Source organism: Eutrigla gurnardus, assembly GCF_963514095.1.
Source record: "Eutrigla gurnardus genome assembly, chromosome: 4".
NCBI classification, from domain to species: domain Eukaryota; kingdom Metazoa; phylum Chordata; class Actinopteri; order Perciformes; family Triglidae; genus Eutrigla; species Eutrigla gurnardus.
Window position 1 is genome coordinate 2,493,313 of NC_139918.1, and position 23,231 is coordinate 2,516,543.

Consider the following 23,231-nt stretch of genomic DNA (forward strand, 5'->3'; position numbering starts at 1 on the left):
GTTCACACGACCTCCATGACCTCCTGACCCCTCCGTCTCTGAAGTTTTACAAAAAAAGGGGGTGACAATCCTGCAGGGAACAGATCGGTGAGTGTAGAAGCTTTATGTTGCTAAATTTGACTCATTCATTCTGTTCCTAAACTTCATAACGTTCCCACTCCACTGGTAGTCTCTACTGTAAACCTCCCCTCAGTGAGTCTGTGACCTGCCATGAGGTTACTATGTAGTGTTCTCTTCCAACGGTTGCTATGGCAACAGTACACAACCTGGCCACTGCTGACCATCCTGTTGATTTGAGTTGGACCGCCCTTCCACTCCGATTTTATTTCATAGGTTCCACGCGACAGACGTAGAGTCGCCTCATGAGTAATAGATTACCATTTTCTTAATCTCGCAAATTGCTATCATGTCCAAATCGTGTTGGTGCTTACATTTCTAAAGTGAAAACGATAAAAACTACAGTCGTTTTTTCCCAGTTCATCAGAGGAATCAGCTCAGTGATGAACCATGTAGAGATCTGAGGACAGATTGATGGACCATGCACATGTTTACAAATGTATAAAAGTAGTATGAGTTTATTGTTAACATCTTTTTCTGTATGATCCCCTCAAGAGAAAGCCGAATCATCAAATTATGTAGCTACATAAACTGATCTACAGGAGAACCTTTAAAATTTCAGAGCTCATCCAACACAAACATTCTCAGCAACAACTGATATAACTGATACACACACACGTGTGTATATATACACACACACACACATTAACAAGTGTGTATATGCACACACACAGACACACACACACACACACACACACACTTTGGATGTTTGACAGATGTGGCCGTAACAAGCTGCCAGTTCAACCTTATTTTAACCCTTACAAACCACTATAGTATTCCATGCAATCTCTCTCCTTAAACGTGTCCAGCTCTGACATATAACACAAGACTAAACAAGAATACATAGGGTCAGACCAAAAGCACACAGCCATTGTTCAGGTGAGGAGTTTGTTTTTTAAGCTTATGTACTTGGACGTTGGTTTTGGCTGCAGCATATCCAGTCCTACAAACAGTCTTTGAAACACCTCAAATGTCCTGGCAAGTTTGGGAGGATAATCCAGATTGAGGGCATAGGTCAGGCCGAGGAGAAGACAGCAGGCTCTGGAGAGGTTATCCAGACCCGTCAGCACCGGGATGCCGTCGATGATGATGCCCACCGCATCCGGCTTCTGACAAACATAGATCCTCATACTCTGTGCTTTCAGCTCCAGATGCACTTTATCCTCTGCTGTTCTCTGGAAAACATGCAGACATGTTGTATGGTTGTTGCTTTTATTCAGACTGATCTCATGAAGTAGCGTATGTATGACACGCCAACTCGTATGCCACTATGGCGTGTTATCACTACGCACAATCGCCTTTTGTTGTGTTTATCAACGCCGAACCCTAACCCTAACCGCTGTTTACATACACGCGGATGCGATGGGTCGTTTCGCTCAAAATTGCATACAGATAAGTGTATATTTACGAAAAGTCATGATGCCACGTTGTTTTATTCAAGAAAAATGGAAACTCAACTTGTCTAACACTGTTCACATGATGCTCCTGCAGTCTCTCATACCCAATGTGTTGAGAGGGAAGAGTTGAAACTATTCAAAGGGCTTCACTATCTTATAGTTTACATGCTGCACCGTATGGACCCTTTTAACATTCGACAGGTTTATTTGTATGAAGGGAGATTTGTCACAAGTGCAAACAGTGTTTTTCTTTGCGAGACCTTTTAGCTTCACATTGACAGGTTCTTTTTTTTCTATTTTATTTTACCAAGAGGGCAATCATTTTTTCACATAGGGTTTGGTAGGGTTGGATAATTTTTTCTCTTCAATAAATAAAATAATAAAAAAAAAAATTCTGTTAACTCTGGTTGTCTTTGTCTAATATTAAAATTGGTTTGATGATCTGAAACATTTAAGTGTGACAAATATGCAAAAAATGAAGAAATCAGGAAATCACAGCACTGTATAAAAAGTAGTTAAAATGCCACCTTATAAATAAAACTTTTTCATGACAGAGCTCATTAGTCATTAGGAAAATACTTACATAGTAGTCAGAGATGAGCTCCTGCACACTCTCCCCCAAATAATCAACGAGGCATCTCAGAGTCACGTCCCTCTTCTTCCCCATGGAGGCATGTGGGTCCTGCAGGGAAGGACCATGAATGACAACTCAATCTACACACCGCTAAGAGCGCTTTGAGCTGAGAATGACATGGATCAACGCGTGTCTGCTGGTCCTGACAGGCTCAGGTGTGTTTCCATACTTGATCCCTTTCAGCCCTCAAAACAAACTCGGACCTCAAACCAAACACTGACCTTCCCAGAAGTGGTGCAAGCACGGTCCCCTTCAGGTCCACGTTACCGTTCATTAAAGTGTTCAAAAATGCATACATAATAAGTATTGCAAGAAACGAATAGTATCAACCCAATAATTGCTGCAACAACTACAGAGACATAACTGAGCATGGGAATGGCCATTAAAACCCATGTAAGCCCTTAAAACCGGTGCTGATTATATGTGGCATATACTGCTGACCTGGGGTCTCCCCTACAGAACCACTGCCTCCCCAAAAAAACACAAACAGAGGTCTCTGGTCAAGAGGAGTGGAGTAGGAGAGGTTAAAACAAACATGCACATTAACCTTTGTGGCTTCAGATTCACTGATTATTTGACTTGTGAACGTAGCACTGTAACCTCACCTGTATCAGTTCCATCAACACACTCTTCATGCGCTGTCCAACAGCTCCTCCCTTTAAGCTGAATAATTCCAGGAACTTTGGCGTGTACCTGTCCAGCTGGGAGAAGAACGTTGACTCCAGGGGAATAGTGTTGCACCTTCGGAACTCTTCATTTATCTGGAACACAGAATGTCGTCAACAAAAGGATATTTAAAGTGAAGGGTTGTAAACGATAAACCGATGCGACCGGATATATTCAGTTCAACAAGTGAGAGATACGCTGCATCGGTAGCAGCCTCCTCAATCGATACGAATTATCAATGAATTCCTAGATGAATCGGTTACAGAGTCATGGATCGGGTATCGTGAGACTTTGAAGCGGTTGGCGGCATTACACCAGCGTCTCTAAAACAACGCGAGAGCTGAAGGTGCCCGTGAAACGCCGTAGCTTCCTAGCTGGTATGAGTTATAAACAAGGGACAACACGGAACATGGAGGAGGTGGAGGTGGAGAGGCGGGCGCAGCACAGGTAGACGGCCGCACGTGAGAGACGGATGGCTTTGAATGTCAATCGCTTGTGTCTCAACTTGCGCCACAAGAGGCGGCCGCAGCACGGGTAGCGTCCACGACACTGTCCTGTGACCGCCATCCAACCATTCAGCCAGGCTTATTATTGTCCATGTCTAAAAATAAATACATTGACATGTGATTTTGTTGTTCTGGTTGTTGTTTTTGTTGCCAGTGCCATACAGCCACAATGTTTGGGGATATGTGGTATTTTACATATTTGAAAATAAACTATTGTACTGTCACTTTCATAGAATCGGCTTCTTTATTTTATAAAATATCTACAACGAATATTAACCGTAGAATAAAATCGTATCGTTCTTACACTGTATGGAATCGATTCGAATCGAATCAGTTTGTAATAAAAGGATATCGTTTTTGAATCGAATCGTAACCTGTGTATCTAGATGCATATCGAACCGTTTATCACAGAGAGATGTGCAACCCTATTAAAGTGACACAGGTGCTTTCCCATATAATGTAATCCAGTAGTCCGCTGGTAAGAACAAACTTAGGCTCACCTGCCTTGACTCGCATATGAACTTAAGTGACCTCCATTCTTGATCCATAGGGTTTAATATGACGTCGGTCCACCCTTTGCAGCTATAACAGCTTCAACTCTTCTGGAAGGCTTTCCACACGGTTTAGGAGTGTGTTTATGGGACTTTTTGACCATTCTTCCAGAAGTGTATTTGTGAGGTCACACACTGATGATGGAGGGAAGGCCTGGCTCTCAGTCTCCACTCTAATTCATCCCAAAGGTGTTATGGATTACACAATCAATATACTTATAAATTAATTTACACCAACATTAATGACATGACTGTGATTTATTTTTCTTATTTATATATATTTTTTATTGAAAATATGCCAGTATTTGAGTGATTTAACTGTTGAGGTAAAAATGAAGGTATATTGTACTGGAATGTACTGGATTCTGACCCCAACTCCAGTAACTTACTGAACGGTGAACTTCTACGCCACAAAAACACACGTTTGAAATCAGTACTTGGAGGCTAGATGTGAGCCGTTCTAACACGTTTAAGCATCACTGTACTACACCACCACATATCATGACATTTTCCCGTTATGACAAGAGCATCATTTAATAACTTTGTTTACCTGTAATGGATGGAAGAGGGCAGGCCATCTCTCTTTGAACTGTGCCACCTGCATGGCCTGGCCGACCACTTCACTTCTTCTACAGCTGTATGTCCTGGACATCATGTAATTTAGCATCGCACCATTGTCTTTTGTCTTGCTTGCTGAAATGAGTTCCAGTCTCACATTCTCCAGGCTGTCTTCTGTTTCACCAGCTGGATGCGGGGGGAGGTAGTTCACCTCAGATTTCCGTGGTTTCTTGATATTTTTGGCAGGTTTTTTGTCACCATCCTGCTTGTGTTTCATTGTGTTTATAAGCAGCTCAGGGTTTCCGTGTGCTTTAAGTTTGCTCCGGTAGTTTGCACATTTATATCTTAGGCTTTGCTGCCATCCGTCACATCCATTATGAGAGCCTGGCTCCCTTAAACAGGGATGCTTCTCTATTAACGCCTGTGCAACCGCAGCTCTCTGTGGATCATTGGGATAAGCTGTGTAGGAAAACATGGCCTCCGCCAGGCGCTCCAGAATGTCAGATTTGACAGAAGGTGTTGTCAGCGGAAGTCCGTCTTTCAGAAACTTTTCGTTGCCTTGCCTCAAAGCCATCTCGGTGTTGTATGAGAAGTTTGGAATGGGAAAGACGGAAGGCCACAGGTTCTGCCTGATAGTGGTCTGCCGGGGGTCAGGGGTCTGTCGGGGGTCAGCGGTCTGCCGGGGGTCAGCGGTCTGCCGGGGGTCGGTGGTCGGGGGACTGGGAATCAGAGTGTCTTGTGAATCCATGGAGTGCAGGTCATCTACAGATGACACGTCAGATGTGTCAGGGATACGTTCCTGAGGGACGGTGGTCATTATTATGCCTGCAGGCATGTGCACTACTTTGACCGTGTCTTTGTCCTTCAGGTCACTTGTAGACGTCAGTGTAAAGAAGTCATCAAAGTCAGCATCTTTGTACTGGAGACCTATGTCAGTAGTGATAGAAAAAGCTTGTTTGAACACTTTAATTAAGTCCACCACAGACGAGGGGATGCCATTTTGAAAAGTTATCTTCTTGATATCGTGATCAATGATGACCCGAAATCTCACAGCTTGTTGCATATCTGGAAAACAAACACAACGAGATGAATAAACCAAGATTCATCACTTTCACAACAAGCTGCATTCATTCATTAATTTCTGGTCATTTGAAACAAAAAGCAGACACATTGACGTCACTGACTGTATATTTGTTGAACTCTTTGTCATGTTCACGAAACCAGTTGGCGGTGATGGCGCTCTGATCGGGATGTGATCTTAAAAAAAAAGGCATCTTTTTCATTTCATCTCTACTTTATGATTTTATTTTCTTCTTGAGATAATAAATATAATCCTTTGATGTTGGGAAGGCGGAACAAGACAAACTATCTCCATGCTCATATTTGACATTGTCCTGCTCATAGGCGTATCCAGGCTTTCTCAGGGGCACCCTCCCAGCACCCCTAAAAAACATTGCATATGCAACATAAAAATAAGTATTTTTTATTTAAACGCAAGTCCTTGTTTGACAAGCTTTAACATGGTCAAAAAACCATAGACAGTACTTATGGTTTACTTTAAACTTAATATTTTAACAACAAAAATACAACCCCCCCCCCCCCCGAACCGAATCATGGTATGATCCACTTTCTCTCTCTCTCTCACCTGCCCCAATGACCCCTGTTATACCTCATTATCTTTTTAATTTATAATTTATTTCATTTGTAGTACATTTTAAAAGCAAGCGATGGCTTTTATGCTCAGCATTAATGATATATTTCCAGTCACAGTGATTTCCCCAAAGGTCTGTTCTTCATTCCCCTGTGCCTGCTGCTGCAGTGTATTCTCCTCGAAGGTTTAACGGAGAGATACGTCGCGCCGACTTGTTTTCGATTTTCGCAAGTTTAAAAATTACTTCCGGGGTCACCTCCTTTATAGCCGCCCGGGACTTGGGAGGCCCGGCCTCGGTTTGCAGTGAAGGATACCCGTACTCGTATAAAATAACACTAAAGTCGGTTTCCATTGTTGTGACTGAACCCTTGGTGAACTAACGGCACCAACATCAACAACAAGCTTTTATTCTGAAGGCCGTAAATCTCAACTTCCGGGCGTGATCTGATTTGACTTGATGAGCTGCCAGAAGCTAAATGACCTGTTCTCAAACAGGGTTGAACCATTGTTCGAGTCATTTATTTTGAATGAAATACCAAACCTTGAAACCTCCTACGGAACCAGGAGAAGTTAATGAGACCAGTCTAGTCAACACATTAAAACAGAACTTCGTCAAACCTGCTTGGTTGATGAGGAACTCCGACCTCTCATCTTCCAGAAGCTTCTGCTGCCGATTAATCTCTTCTTCATAGTTTGATATGGTTGTTTCCAGCAGGCCGAAGATCTCCTCAACCACCACTGCAAGCCGCTGGTTGATAAACGTCTTCAGGGTCTGCAGCGTCGCCATGGTCCGAGGAAAGTGGCGGTGAAAAACGTGTTAGCGTCGATACTTCTTCTTCTTCGGAGTTGTACGGCAGCCGGCATCCGTAATGTTGGATTGCTGCCACCTTCAGGTATCACTCCGCAGTACTCACATCTTCATGCTAGATCCTTTCTAAGTCCAGAGGCTCTCAAGAAGTCAAACATCGACGTTATTCCGTTTCCTTTCACAATCTAGAATACCATTTCATGATGTTTCTGTGGATACAATGTTCCTCATTTAAGTTAATTCCTCTTTCTGCCCCAAACCTCCTACCCGGTGAATATCAGCTGCTCCCCCCTCAGAATAAAGTATTGTTGATATTTTCTTCCAAAACAATGTTTCCCTCCAGAGTTAGATAGTCGTATGTTAACCTGTATGTCGCTCTTTTAATAGCATGATTTGCCAACTTATCTACTTTTCATTACTTGGAATAACCACTACCACCACCAATCACATATACTGTGATATTTATCTGAGGGGAGCCATTTTCCAACATCATAACCCATTTTGTATGATTAAGGGGCCCTATTAAGACATCACCTACTGAATTTAATCAGGGGCCCCATTGAGAGGTGGCCTTTCGCCAAATCAGGAGTAGATAATATAACCATTGCTATTTGACTTATTGAGGTTATGACTTCACGCAAAGACTTGGGCTTCAGGGCCCACTGACCTGTTGGACCTCTTGTTTGATTTATTTAATATGTAAAAAACTAAAATCTCCACAAATGATTGGGGGCTTTGCAGTTAAAGAGTGTGGGTACTAGTCTGGCCTGCCTGCAGTCCAGACCTATCCCGCTGAAAATGTGTGGCGCATTATGAAGCGCAAAATACGACAACGGAGACCCCGGTCTGTTGAGCAACTGAAGTCGTTACATCAAGCAAAAATTGGAACGAATTCCTCCTACAAAGCTTCAACAGTAATGTCCTCAGTTCCCAGGCGCGTATTGAGCATTGTTAAAAGGAAGGTGATGAAACACAGTGGTAAACATGGTCCTGTGCCAGATTTTTGGAACATGTTGCAGGCATCACATTCAAAAATGAGTGAATGAATATTTGCAACAAAAAAAAACAAAAAAAAAAACAATAACGTTTTTAGAACATTAAATATATTGTAAATCTAGTGTATTCAATTGAATATAGGTTGAAAAAGATTTGCAAATCATTGTATTCTGTTTGTTTTTTACGTTTTACACGCCCCAACTTCATTGGAATTGGGGTTTGTATGTATTAACAATGTATATTTTAACAATGTATGGTAGTTGCACCCCTGGATATTGCTTAGGTAAAGTTATTTTCACCTTCACTTACTAGTGCTGTAGTGCATGTTGAAAGGTAAACCTGATGAGATTCAACAAGGGATATGAAAGAACCACACCCACAGATATTAATACACAAACACAGTGCAGTTGGAACACAAAGCAATACAAGTCTTGTGATTGGAATGTGTGTATTTATATAGTGTTGTTATGCAGAACGCTTCACAATGTGCATCCTTTCAAATCCACTTCCCCGTCCAGCACGGCTCCTGATCCCGACGATTGGAATGAGCCGCCATCAACCACCAGCAGGTTCACCCACGGCTGCTGCTGGTAATGCTGCTGCTGGTAATGTTGCTGCTGGTAATGTTGCTGCTGGTAATGCTGCGGCTGCTGCTGGTAATGCGGCTGCTGCTGGTAATGTTGCGGCTGCTGCTGGTAATACTGCGGCTGCTGCTGCTGGTAATGCTGCTGCTAATACTGCTGCTGCTGCTGGTAATGCTGCGGCTGCTGCTGGTAATGCTGCTGCTGCTGGTAATGTTGCTGCTGCTGCTGGTAATGCTGCGGCTGCTGCAGGTAATACTGCGGCTGCTGCTGCTGGTAATGCTGCTGCTAATACTGCTGCTGCTGCTGGTAATGCTGCGGCTGCTGCTGGTAATGCTGCGGCTGCTGCTGGTAATACTGCGGCTGCTGCTGGTGGTAATGCTGCTGCTAATACTGCTGCTGCTGCTGGTAATGCTGCGGCTGCTGCTGGTAATACTGCGGCTGCTGCTGGTAATACTGCGGCTGCTGCTGGTGGTAATGCTGCTGCTAATACTGCTGCTGCTGCTGGTAATGCTGCGGCTGCTGCTGGTAATGCTGCGGCTGCTGCTGGTAATACTGCGGCTGCTGCTGCTGGTAATGCTGCGGCTGCTGCTGGTAATGCTGCGGCTGCTGCTGGTAATGCTGCGGCTGCTGCTGGTAATACTGCGGCTGCTGCTGGTGGTAATGCTGCGGCTGCTGCTGGTGGTAATGCTGCTGCTAATACTGCTGCTGCTGCTGGTAATGCTGCGGCTGCTGCTGGTAATACTGCGGCTGCTGCTGGTGGTAATGCTGCGGCTGCTGCTGGTGGTAATGCTGCTGCTAATACTGCTGCTGCTGCTGGTAATGCTGCGGCTGCTGCTGGTAATACTGCGGCTGCTGCTGCTGGTAATGCTGCGGCTGCTGCTGGTAATGCTGCGGCTGCTGCTGCTAATACGGCTGCTGCTGCTGGTAATGCTGCGGCTGCTGCTGGTAATGCTGCGGCTGCTGCCTTCACACTGCAGCTTTATGTTAACTGGACCTTTTCTTGTCACAACCCTTTCGTCAATCTCTCACCAATAAAGTTCTCCCTTGCGTGAACGGTCATATGCTGTGTCAGATTTCCTTGGTGGGCCAATCTCTCCCCACAAACAGGACAACTACACAGTTTGTCCCTGGTGTGGACAGCCAGGTGTTTTGCCAGATTTCCCTTCTGAGTAAATCTTTTACCACAGAGAGAACAACTGAATGGCTTCTCTCCAGTATGGCATCTCATGTGCGTCTGGAGAGTGTGCTTCTGGCCAAATGTTTTACCACATTTTGAGCAGCTAAATGATTTCTTGCCAGTATAACGTTCTACATCACTGGCAAGAACTTTGGTTTTCTGATTTTTTAAATCGGTCTGAGGTTTCCTGAGGTTTTCCTGAACACCACCGTCTCCAGTCCGAGCACCAGAACACTGTGACGTCCTGTCGTTACAACTAGATAGACATTTAGAATCGGATCCTAAAAGCCTGCATGGTTCTGATCCTTCACGGTCCTCTCCATCAGCTTCAGTTTTCATCTGTCCAGCTGAGCTGCCGGCCAGAGGCTCCGCCTCTCTGTCTTCCTCGCGTCGTCTTTGCTGAATCGGTGAGAACCGAGGTTTCTCTTTGTCATCTTCACTCTTCACGAGGACCGAGATGGATGGGAAATCCTCGGGGAGTCCTGGTAGCTGGTTCCTGACCTGACTGGTCCAACCCTCCTGTTCCTGTTTAATGTGTGGGTGCCCTGGGTCCTCCTGTTCCAGCCTGGGGCTCCAGTCCCGCTGCTCTTCTTTAATCACCAACTGATGCTGGACTTCTGCAGAGAACAGTGAAATACAGGCAGACAATGAGGTATGAGTTGATTCCATGATTTGTGGCTCTGCTATTCAAAAGATATGGAACTTTAAAAGCAAATTGAATACTGAACTGCAAAAGGAGAATGATGGCTCAGAGATGATCTCTAACGGAGAGGAAGCTTGTCCCAACCGCTGCAGCAGACTACAGCACTGGGCAGTAGAGGTGTTGGACTCCACTCAGTGTGCTGACTGAACCACTCAAATGATCCGAGGATAGAGAGTCACCTGAGTCAGCATCCCCAGAGAATAGAAACCGTGAAAGGAGACTAAACTAAATGCATTTAAACTGATGCTGATACTGGGAGTCTGCGTGTTTCATCAAGGAACTGAAATTAAACATTCCATCTCGTTAGATTCCTGGAACATTCACAAACAAACACAGCCGTAGCCTTTATAATAAAATGCACATGTAAAAAGCAGGACTTGTGCTGTGGATGTCTAACCCTCCTTCAGTATCAGTGCTCTAACTCTCTTGGGACTCGAGGAAGCAGATTCACTCAGTCAGGCTTCCGTTGTTCCGTTAAGCAGAACAACGGGGACGGGTCCTCACTGATTGGACGCGGTGGTGATAGTCAGCTTAGTGTGCTCGGGGTCAGCTGATGGGCTGGGGAACGTTCAAATGAGTTGACAGTTATAAGAGAGTAACAAGTGAGGCTTGTAGTTAGTATACGTTAGGGATGCAATGGTTCTCGGTATAATATTGAACCGTATGGTACGCCATGCATGGTTCAATACGCACGTGTGAATTGAGGTATTTTCGGTTTGCAATAAAATGTTGCATTACTTCATGTTTCCATCCTTATATTTCTCTCTGAATTGGCTATGTCTGAGCTTTAGAGGAGCACTTGAAGGCAGCATGTGTTCAAGCCTCCCTGCCGAGTAAATATCCAATGTCCTGGAAGCAGGACGGCTGAGCAGGTAGTTAAAAACAGTTTCTCTTGCTGATGCTTCCAACAAGCTTAACATTTAGGGCCTGTCCACACGAAAACGTTTTCAGTGCGTAAACGCAGAAGTCTTGTGCGTTTCGCCCTGCCGTCCATACGAATCCGGCATTTTCGCTGCCTGAAAACGCACTTTTTTGAAACCAGCTCTCAGGGTGGAAAAGAAAAAAACGGCACCCCTCCGTTTCGTGTTAGTTTTCGTGTAGACGGCAAAAACGAATACGATGACGTCATCGCCCCGCCCCTCGAGCCTGACTTCTTCCCCGCGACGTCTCATAACAACAACAACAACGGCGGCCTCCGTGCTCGTAGCAGATATTCTGCTCGTCTGTACGACGGCGTATCAGGGCCGCTGTATGGAGAAAAAAAACGGAGCCGAGAGAGGGGGGCGATATTCCGGGAAAAAAGTCACAGAAATGCTACTTTATTACGATGCTAACAAACAACCGCTAGCTAACTTTCCATGAATATAGGCATTTATTTGTCTAATTAATCCATCCCAACGTGTGACAACGCCTCGTCAAGGTCCTTAGGGTGACGGCTGTTGATGCTTATTGTTGGTTTTATTTATACGGGCCAAATTGTCATCTTATGGGTGTTTATTGATCGGGTGGTCGGGCGGAGATTAGCCATAACTCTCACGTGTTGCCATAGCAACGGCAAAATCCGGTCACGCTCCGTCTCTTCTTCTGCGTTTTTGTAGCAGAAACAGAGCCGCATATAGGCCTGGAATATTGACTACAGCGCGCTGTGTCGTTTTCAGTGGATTCGTCTGGACGCAGATTTTCTTGAAACAACGCCAAAACAAAACGGAGAAAAAAAGTTTGTTTTGCTTCGTCTGGACGGCCCCTTATTATACAAAAAAAGTAGTCCTGCATAATATTTTATGCTGAATACAAAAATGTAATTAAACATTGCTCAGTTATTTTTAACATTTTGCAATAGGCTACATGCTGGCAGGGGACAGAGTGTCTTAAATGTATTAAAACATTAATCAGAATTAAGAATCACAATTCATAAGATTAAAACGCATTTATATCAATTGGTGAAGCCAAAATGATTAATTTTATTTTAGCACATGGATTTAGTTGAAACGGTAGGAATGACAATTGATTCATCGATGCATCGCATGAATCTTGACACCTCTAGTGTCCACACACATTCATCAACGCAATTCCAATTACTATATGTCTGCATGAAAATCATTGTTAAATATGCAAATAGGCATATCGAGGTGTGCGCCACTTTAAATGTTGCTCTCGCAAGGAATTGTGGGTCGGCGTGACCTCCTTTCCTTTGGTAATAGGCTCGTTGAAGATGAACTGCGCCTTGCCTGGAAAGTAGACGAGAACGAGAACAGGCGGAGCAGCAGGAGGCGGAGCCTAAAAGCTGCGTTCCAGTTTCCATCGGCCAAGAAGATTAGACAAGAAGTCATAGAAAAAGTTACATCCTGTTAGACGCAATCTGTAGTTTGCGACCACATTCGCATTTATTTATATTTGTTCATAAATATCTGTGGAAATCAGAATCAGAATACTTTAGTAAAACCCCAGGAAAATGTACAGCTGCAGTAACTTCATAAGAGAAAGAGAAGAGTCAAATAAGTATAAAAATATAAAGTATAAAAAAATGCCAATAAATGACTAATATTTATTGGAATTATTTTATCCTTTATATTTTTTTGACAGTTACGGTATTAAATGTGTATCTGGGTTTGTTCTTTGTTTTTTTTTGTCCCCTTCTTAAAGCACACTGTAGGGTAATTGCTCGTTTTAATAAGGTCTATATAAATAACCTCTTTTATTGTTGTTATTATGATTATTATTAATATTTTCAACCACATGAGATATCTTTGTTAACAGATTTAACTTTAATCACACAACATGAGACTAACAGCTCACGATCTAGCGTTAAATATTAGACTCACACAGGAAATTTGCATTTTCTACTAAACATGCTGTTTGTTGTCAAAACTAAGAGCCAATCAGCTCTTAGATGAGGCGAGAGCCAGGCATTTCCCATCATGCCCCGGGGCTTGCAGTCGGTTGAGAGCAACTGCGCCGTCTGGCTCTAAAAACTGCAACCACCTTGATCTCGTGAGATTATCGTTGCCCACGTGTGCATGACGTCAGTGCAAGTCGGGATCAAGTCGGACACAAAACTACCCAGCATGCATTGTGCGGCAATGGATTCTGCGCAGGCCGGGCTCATCTGCCACGAGCCTAAAGGAAGGTCTGTTGCAGCCGATGCTAAAGGAGCTAAGGATCACTTCTTCATTTAGGAACCTTCCTCAGCAACCTTGGACCCTTTACCTGATTCAGGTAGTTTAGCGAGTGAGTTTATTATCTTCATATTTGTCAATTATGGACAACAGAGAGACGTGCACTAGGATGCTGGCGTGCAGCCAAAAATGGGCAGTGAAGGTAAGGTATTACCGTTAGATCTTCACATTGTAGGTCACATTGAATCGAGATCAAGGGCCAAATAACGATCCATTAACGTACCACAGCCCCTTTTACACAGGTGACTCCATCGTAATGGCGTCAAAAACTGCCGCAAACCGGAGCGTTTAGATAGAACTTTGTTTGTAGTGTTTAGATAGAACTTTGTTTGTAGCGTTTAGATAGAACTTTGTTTGTAGTGTTTAGATAGAACTTTGTTTGTAGTGTTTAGATAGAACTTTGTTTGTCTGTGATTAGATAGAACTTTGTTTGTAGCGTTTAGATAGAACTTTGTTTGTCTGTGATTAGATAGAACTTTGTTTGTAGTGTTTAGATAGAACTTTGTTTGTAGCGTTTAGATAGAACTTTGTTTGTCTGTGATTAGATAGAACTTTGTTTGTCTGTGATTAGATAGAACTTTGTTTGTAGCGTTTAGATAGAACTTTGTTTATAGTGTTTAGATAGAACTTTGTTTGTAGTGTTTAGATAGAACTTTGTTTGTAGTGTTTAGATAGAACTTTGTTTGTAGCGTTTAGATAGAACTTTGTTTGTAGTGTTTAGATAGAACTTTGTAGCGTTTAGATAGAACTTTGTTTGTAGTGTTTAGATAGAACTTTGTTTGTAGTGTTTAGATAGAACTTTGTTTGTAGCGTTTAGATAGAACTTTGTTTGTAGTGTTTAGATAGAACTTTGTAGCGTTTAGATAGAACTTTGTTTGTCTGTGATTAGATAGAACTTTGTTTGTAGTGTTTGGATAGAACTTTGTAGCGTTTAGATAGAACTTTGTTTGTAGTGTTTAGATAGAACTTTGTTTGTAGTGTTTAGATAGAACTTTGTTTGTAGTGTTTAGATAGAACTTTGTAGTGTTTAGATAGAACTTTGTTTGTAGTGTTTAGATATAACTTTGTTTGTAGTGTTTAGATAGAACTTTGTAGCGTTTAGATAGAACTTTGTTTGTAGTGTTTAGATAGAACTTTGTTTGTCTGTGATTAGATAGAACTTTGTTTGTAGTGTTTAGATAGAACTGTTTGTAGCGTTTAGATAGAATTTTGTTTGTAGCGTTTAGATAGAACTTTGTAGTGTTTAGATAGAACTTTGTTTGTCTGTGATTAGATAGAACTTTGTTTGTAGTGTTTAGATAGAACTTTGTAGCGTTTAGATAGAACTTTGTTTGTAGTGTTTAGATAGAACTTTGTTTGTCTGTGATTAGATAGAACTTTGTTTGTAGCGTTTAGATAGAACTTTGTTTGTAGTGTTTAGATAGAACTTTGTTTGTAGTGTTTAGATAGAACTTTGTTTGTAGCGTTTAGATAGAACTTTGTTTGTAGCGTTTAGATAGCGTTTAGATAGAACTTTGTTTGTAGTGTTTGGATAGAACTTTGTTTGTCTGTGTTTAGATAGAACTTTGTTTGTAGTGTTTAGATAGCGTTTAGATAGAACTTTGTTTGTAGCGTTTAGATAGAACTTTGTTTGTCTGTGTTTAGATAGAACTTTGTTTGTAGTGTTTAGGTAGAACTTTGTTTGTAGTGTTTAGATAGAACTTTGTTTGTAGTGTTTAGATAGAACTTTGTTTGTAGTGTTTAGATAGAACTTTGTAGCGTTTAGATAGAACTTTGTAGTGTTTAGATAGAACTTTGTAGCGTTTAGATAGAACTTTGTAGTGTTTAGATAGAACTTTGTTTGTAGCGTTTAGATAGAACTTTGTTTGTAGTGTTTAGATAGAACTTTGTTTGTAGCGTTTTTAGATAGTGTCAGCTTTGAGGAACGAGTGTGACGTCACACAGCTCGTCCGCGGTCTCGTCTGTAGACTCGTCGGCCGTGTGACGTATTCCATGAGCGTCGGAAATCTGATTAGCTCGATGCATCAAAACATCTACGAAAGGTGAACTTTTGCTCATCTCGCATATTTACACGACTCTTAAAACAAGCGACGTTGCTGTGCATCACATGTTGATGATAAAATGGCGGCCTCGTTAGATTTACGTTTACACTGACGACGGGGAGCAAAAGAGGCGTAATAGTCCCGCTTAAAATGGGCCATTGACAGCGGCTCCTGACGCGGAAATAAACGTGTTAACCAACCTGCTCCGTGCATCTGGTCCGTGAACACAACTCGGAGCCTGCGATGGCGGAGGTCCTCCTCGTACTCGCGGATCGTAACTTCCAGGTGTCCGAGGATCTCCTCCATTGCCGCGGTCAGACGCTGCTGGACGAACACCTTCACACTGCGGAGTCTCGACATGTTCTACTGGGGGCTAGCAGAGGATCTACGCAAGCTCCGGATCACTGCTGCTTCTTTGGAGCTACCATTTACTCAGCGCGCTCCACCTCTCGGCCCGGTTCCAGAGCAGTCTTCCGCTCTCCAGACTTCCGCTCCGTGTCCGCGCTCGTTTAGCGGGTCCGCGACATTAATTACACGGGGATTAGGCGGGTTACATGCCCCCCAGCAGCGCGTCTGCGTATGCTTGTTTTAAGAAAGCGGACCGTACTGATCACGTGCACTATCGTGTTATATCCGTCTGGGAACACGCTTCGGACAAAAGGTTCCATGATTCAATCTACATCCGTATTTCCGTCCGCGGGAGCGTATTTCAACAGGTAAAATGGTTTGCGTTGGTTAATAATCTAGGGCACACAGAAGGCCAAATAATGGAGTCATAAGGAAGAGAGATCAATTCTTTGTATTTTTACATAACCCATCCATAAACTATGTTCATAAAAGTCTAGTTTCCAAATAAAGGCATAATCAAGGATATTAGACATACAAGCATATTAACTCTAAATTAAAAATTAAAAGTATATCAATTCTGAGGCAAGAGAGCTCCTGGGATGGTATTAAAACATGGAGTCAGAGTGGATATGAAGGCATTTGTCCTCTCCATCATTTACGCTGAGAGTGCAGATGTGAGCTGTGGGCAGGCCAGAGTTTCCAAATGGCACAAACTGAAGAATAAGAGTACAATCCGTCCCCCACCTGATGATGACTCTTTGAATCTTCATATGGAAAGGTCAAACTACCTTACATATTGCCAGCTCCATTTCAACCTACAAGAGCATCCTTCTCCCATTGGTCACGGCTGGGAACTAGCCGTTAAACCCTGCCCCCCTTGCCCCAGCAGCTCACACCTCATGACTGCTCAGATGAGAGTAGCAGTGATGATGAGAGGAGTCAGTGTGGAGATTCAACAGATTCAGATAAGAGTCTTTTTAGTTAATTCAATAAATAAATAATAATAAAAATGTTAATGTTATGTTAATAAACAACTCCAAGACATATGATGACATAAGTGTATGTTGTAATTTTACTGTCCAGAAATGAACTCAGTACGAGCAGACCTTTCATTTGAGCCTAATATTAAGGCTCTATGACGAGTTTGAAAAATGTACATTTAAAGAGCCAAAAGTGGCAGCCATCTTAAATTTGAAGGTCAAAGATAGGTCAAATCAATACATCTACATCATTAATGAATTTCTTGACCCAAATAGTCTCAGAAACCATGTATTATGCAGCACTGTGGGCAAAACCATTAAAAAGTTTGTTTCCAGCTTGGCTGACAGCAGCCATTTTGGATATAGGGCTCTCCCAAAATTTCCCCACATTTTTGTGAGGGGCACTCCGGCTCATTTTTTTATTTAACCATTATAGATGACAAATCCAGTGAGAAACGAACCTTTCCTCTCCACGGAACTTCTATAGATGACCCAACTACCAGCTAAACCCAGAAAAAACTGAGGTTCTCATTGTTGCTGCTGATCCCATCGTAGCCAAGGTGACTGCCCACATGGGGGCAGTAACATCCGCTCCAGCCTGAGAAACCTCAGCTCCCGCACCTGCTTCTTCCATCTCAGAAATATTGCTAAACTCTGAACCATGGTATCCCACTCAGAACTCGAACTGGCCGTCCACGCTTTCATCTCATCCAGACTCGATTACTGTAACTCACTGTTTACCTGCCTCAATAAATCATCTCTGGACCGTCTACAACTAATACAGAACGCTGCCGCTAGGCTGCTAACTCGCTCACAGAAGTCCTGCCATATCACTCCTATCCTCCGCGCCCTACATTGGCCTTCCATAGCTTTTAGATTCCAATTTAAAATTCTGGTAACCACCTTCAATGCCCTGCATGGGTCTGCCCCGGCCTACATCTCCGACCTCCTCCAGCCCTACTCCACTAGCCGGTCCCTAAGGTCCTCCGACCAGGGGCTCCTCGCTCTTCCCCGAACCAACCTCAAAACGAAAGGGGACCGAGCCTTTCGTTCGGTGGCCCCCAGACTCTGGAACGCTCTTCCCTCAGACTTAAGAGCCTCTGCGTCGATTGAAGCCTTCAAGGCGCAGTTAAAAACCTACCTGTTTCGACAGGCCTTTGAACTGCATGGCAGTTAATTACTGTCGTTGTTTTATTCTTTGCTGCTCTTCATCTTTGTATATACTGTGTTGTCTTATTATGTTTTGTGAAGCACTTTGTGACTTTGTGCTGTGAAAAGTGCTATATAAATAAAGAATTATTATTATTATTATTATTAGCTACGGCCCTGCATCAAACGTGCGGAGCGGCGTTTGCAGTCCGGCTCACACAGCGAGTCTGCTGCGGTGGAAAGAGTGGAGCGACTGCGCTGCCCCCGAGCATCTGAAGGCGAAGGTAGTTTCCTCTGCTGAAGTTTTAATAGGCCAATCTAACCTAAAGTTACATTTGTAATGAATGTCATGTATGCTAAAGGTGATTCAGCAAAAACGTAAAATCGCTTGCTCGTGATTTGTGAGAGCATGTTCCCTTTGATTAGTTTTGGTTTTAGTAAAGACAAACACAGCTTCATATGAAATATTAAAACCTGTCATGTTTCAATCCATAACGTTTACAGAGGGTGGCCGTTTCGCGGGCGTTCCGTTACAACACTACACAGTTCTAGCGAGGAGATGGATCATTTTGATTTGATTAGCTAATCAGTACTATAAAACCATGACTGTCACATATCACAGCAATGACGCTGCACAGTAAAACTGGGAAAATAACAAATACAGTAGCATTAATTAGGCCAAACATGACTGTGTGCGTGTGATAAATCTTTTCTGATTTGATATTTGTTATACTTATTATCTATATGGCCCTACAGTGTAACATAATATCAGGATAACCAGAGCTTTTACCATCTTGACTATTGCAGGCAACAGTAGCTGGAGAGAGCAGAACAACGAAAAGGAAATCAAAAGTGGGGATATTGACAGGTTTTTCAGAAAAATAAAGGAGAAGGTAGAGAACTGGAGAGACCAGGAGGGTCAGAGCAGGAGACGGCCACAGAAGGAGATGAAGAAATAAGTGAAGGAGAAGAGGATGTGAGAGATGAAGAGGAGGCTGCTGTAGATTCAGAAAGTGGGACAGAGGCAGGGAGTGACCACCAGGCAGATGAAGAGGGAGGAAGAGGGTCCTAGGCCTACAGCAATTCCCCCTGGACCACATGGTATGTTTTTATTCTCCTTCCATATAAATTGCAGTACAGTAGCAACACATATCATGTCACTCAGTAAAATAACATGTTTTCAGTTATTGGCTATTTTCTGTAGCATATGTTATAGGGTTAGATACAAAAAAACTAAAAAAAACCCACTATATCCTATAAAACAAACCAGTGTTACCTAGAAACTCTATGACCCCTCTCTGTGTCTCCCGCACCTTATCGCCCTTAGTTCCCAATATCCCTGCCTCTCTCACCCTGTCTTTAACCTTGCCCTTTCTTCGATATATTTACTACATTGCATAATTACATGTTCAGCGTTTTCTGTTTTCCTACATACTGTACAAAGATTTTAATTTACTTTTCCCAATAAAAATAATGTCTTATTTAATCCAGTGTGATTGAATCTTAGTCTTGATAGTACTACCTCCTCTCTTCTACTTCTTCCCTTAATACTCTGTGTTCTGACTGTGTTTTGTATTCTATAATAAGTTATGCCCTTGCTGTCCTCGTCCCACTTCTTCTGCCAAAATTCAGATATTTCCTATTTGATTCCATAAAGAGCCTGTTGAGTCCTTCTGTATTATTGAATTGGAGTTGATTAAGATTGTTGTTCGCAAGACTCAAATTTGCTGCCGTGAGATATGAACTCCTTCATCGTTCTTGTGATGTATCTTATGTTGTGATTTTATAGGTTATTATTTTGTCCACCAGTGGGCGCTCTTGGTTCGTTGTTCCGTTGTTGTGAGGGTGTGTGTGAGCATGTGTGTGGGTGTGGGTGTGTATGAGCGTGTGTGTGTGAGGTGCACGTGAGCGTGTGTGTGTTTGTGTCTGTCACACAATATGAGGATTGAAGTGCCAGTGCGAGGCCCCACAGTCCGCTACCTCTACAGGCTACGACAGCAGAGATAGGACACACAGCAAGCTCTCAACAGAAGGAAGCACACACAATAGCAAGCCAGGAACAATGAGATAAGGTGGAAGGATTCAAGATTCAAGATTTTTATTGTCATCTCCTTGCAAGCATTAATTACAAGTAATGACATTTTTAATCTCAGTGCAAACTCAGCATCCGTAACAATACGGGAGTCAAAGAAAAGAGCCTCTGGGTAGTTTTAATAGCTACCATATTAACTGGAATAAGAGTGAGCTCATGTTCGATTGCATCACCTGGATAGACCAAAAGGTTTTTGCATAAAGTGGCTCCTAACAAATTCTCCTACTTAGGAATCCATGTTACAGGAGTACTCAGGTTACAATCATGGTTAGAGGACCCTGTCCCCCCTTCTTTTAAGTTAAACTAGATTCCTTTATCATCCACTCATGTAAAGGAGAATTAGCTCTACCTAATGAAAGCACCGGCAGGACTTTGTCTATCCCTTCTTGTTGTATGTTGGTTTCCCCGTCTGTCAGTGGTTGTCTCAGGCTGCGTTCACACTACACATGTATGTTGGCGGACGAGGGAATGCGTGTCTGGTGCATGGGGGAGTTCCATAACGCGTTCTGATTGGCTGACGGATCTGATGGTTTCTGAAAAGTTGCATTTTTCTCAACTTTTCCTCCCCAAGCGATGCAACGGAGCGGACCCACAATTAATTTCGTCATTATGTGATGCAAGCCCATGCAAAGTCAATGAGATCACAGTGTGAACGCGGCCTTTGGCTGACCTACATTTTGCTCATCAGCCAAACTCCTCACTCCTGCTGCCTGTCTCCTCTGGTTACCAGTTTGTTGTGAAACCTCCAGTGCTAACAACAAGGCCTTGTCCTGAGTAGATTCTTGTTATTCTGTCTGGAACCTGTTTTTTTTCTGCAGCCATACCGTACCCGTGCAGTCACGCCCAACTGTCCCAGACTCGCTTTCTGTTTTGGATTTCTTGGTAACTGCCTAGACTGTCTGTCTAGAAACTGTCTGTATGGATTGTTTTCAAAGCATGTCTGCAAGCAGTTACAGTAAACATGTCAGCACTCCTGATGCCAATCCATGGCCTTCTTTTGCACTTAGGTGGCACCTTTAAAATGTAGGGCCCTAGTTTTGTGGCGCAGTTAAGGGTGGCGCAGGGTGGTGGCGCAGCGCAGGGTGGCGGAGCCGGCGCAATGCAAGTTTCAGTCAGTTTGTCACTTTGGTGGATCGCCTGCGCCAAGATGGGTGTGGCGGCGCAGCAGGGGGAGGCGTCACAGATTCAGCTTGGCGTAGCGGAAGTTTCGTGGCAAAAAGCCTCACCAAGACTGCGCCGAAAGCCCGCCAGCTCCAACCTGGTCTGCTCTTGGCGTAAGGCGAATCACAGCTGGCGGATTGGAAGTTTGGCTGACCGGCGTGCAGTGCCACACGTCACCGAGACCTCACAGGCAGGTTTCCACAGTTCCAGGCACATTTAAATGCAATAAATAATCACAACAAACACTATTTAATGCAACTAATTGAATCAACACGTGAATTTATATCTATATAGATTGTCCCGTCACATCTGACGTCAGATTAAAGGCGGATGGCACGCGTAACGGAAACTCAGCCTGACTGAATTAACACAGCTGAAACTTGGACCTCTCGGACCAAAACATTCCCGGACAAACTCCGAGAAACTTCACAACTCAGCTAGCTAACATTGATAAATCAAAGTCCGATGAATTGCTCAGAGAGCAGTCGTACCTTCACCTTCTCAGGAAGTCTCTTTCTCTAAGAAATAATTGTGTACTGAGTGAATGCAAATCCACTCATCACATGTTCCTCTGCTGTTTTCTGTAAACTCTGTATAAAACTCTGGCTAGAGTCCCACTCCAGTCAGAAAGGATTCTACAGCATCGTTGTGAACTTCTTTCTCCACTGAAGTGATTAAACCTCATCTGAACCAGCCACAGAATTGGACCTGAAGAGTTTTTCTTTCACAATTATATGCATATTATATATTTAAATGTATAGGTGTGTATATCTGTATATATATAGATCGGAACATGGCACACAGACAAGTGTATGAATGTATTGATTTATTTTCTGTTCGTACAACATGTACACACATACACATGTATGTGGGAGGCAAAAACCCAGTAAAAGCCTTCACATTGTCAGAAAAAAGACGTAAAACATCTGTGCTTGTTAATGGTGTTCAGACCTCATTCTGGTTTTCACTACAGCCTCAGACTCGCTTGCTGGTTTCACACATCTAAACATTTTGTCTAATTGTATCGATCCTTTGTTACCCCTCATACTCATTACATCATTTCATAATTCATTTGTTTACCCTTCAAGTGAGTCACCTCGAGGTTTTAAAAATGTGCAACATGAATAAAATTAAATCTATTCAGAGCATGTGAAGTTACATTTTGGAAGGTAAATGCTTATTAATGTTTGATTTTGATGTAAAAACGTGAATTCTTCTACAGTGACTGGCTTGAACCTGACAGATGTGTCCTTCTGCCGTCAGCTGTGTTTACTATCATTTGTAATCATTGTGTAATTCACAGTATGGAAAAGTCAAGAGCTGTTTGCAAATTGGACGTACTTGTTGAGTCAGCCCTCACAAAAGGAACACCTTCATTAGAGGAACTTTATAGCCAGCTAACTTTCTGACTGCAAATAAGCATAGCTTCATTTCTTGAATGCACTGTCATTAAGAAGTCGTTAGGTTTCTAGTTCTGTGCACGCTGGCCTATCCCTCTGGGGTTAAGTTTCAGCATTCATCCTCTACACTCAAACAAGCTACAACTTATCTACGGTAATTTAAGTAGCATGTCTTGCAATAATTCTACTGATGGCGGGTAGAGTGTGCTGGCATATGAAGGTCAGCGTTGGCCAACCATGAGACGGAGTGAGACGACTCCAAGGTCAATGGAATCTCTATCTTCTTCTTCAAGGTGAAGTCAGTAAATGATCGGGTGAGAACAGTAAAGACGTGCATTGATCAATCGCATAGTTACTGTGCTTCACTCAGCTATTCCCTGTCAGAACAATGGAGCTGACATGAAACTAATACTACTACTACTCCCACTGCTAATACTCCTACTGCTGTTAATACTACTACTACTAATACTACTACTACTGCTGTACTCCTACTACTGTTAATACTACTACTACTGCTTATAGTACTCCCACTGCT

General features: G+C 43.0%; 1 protein-coding gene across 2 annotated transcripts; it reads right to left on the reverse strand.

Annotated features, from left to right (window-relative positions):
* Window positions 1-545: 545 nt before the first annotated feature.
* Window positions 546-7,157, reverse strand: LOC311012342 (uncharacterized protein). 2 transcript variants are annotated; one of them, XM_084007755.1, is made up of 6 exons: window positions 6,699-6,829; window positions 5,614-5,686; window positions 4,422-5,494; window positions 2,754-2,909; window positions 2,098-2,196; window positions 546-1,292 (listed from the first exon to the last, which is right to left on the reverse strand). In XM_084007755.1, exons 3-6 carry the CDS (start codon window positions 5,490-5,492, stop codon window positions 993-995), a joined length of 1,626 nt encoding a protein of 541 aa, XP_083863881.1. In that variant the 5' UTR covers window positions 5,493-5,494; window positions 5,614-5,686; window positions 6,699-6,829; the 3' UTR covers window positions 546-992. The 2 variants fall into 2 exon arrangements, with proteins under 2 accessions (XP_083863881.1, XP_083863880.1); XM_084007754.1 differs by lacking the exon at window positions 5,614-5,686 and having other exon boundaries at window positions 6,699-7,157.
* Window positions 7,158-23,231: the final 16,074 nt, after the last annotated feature.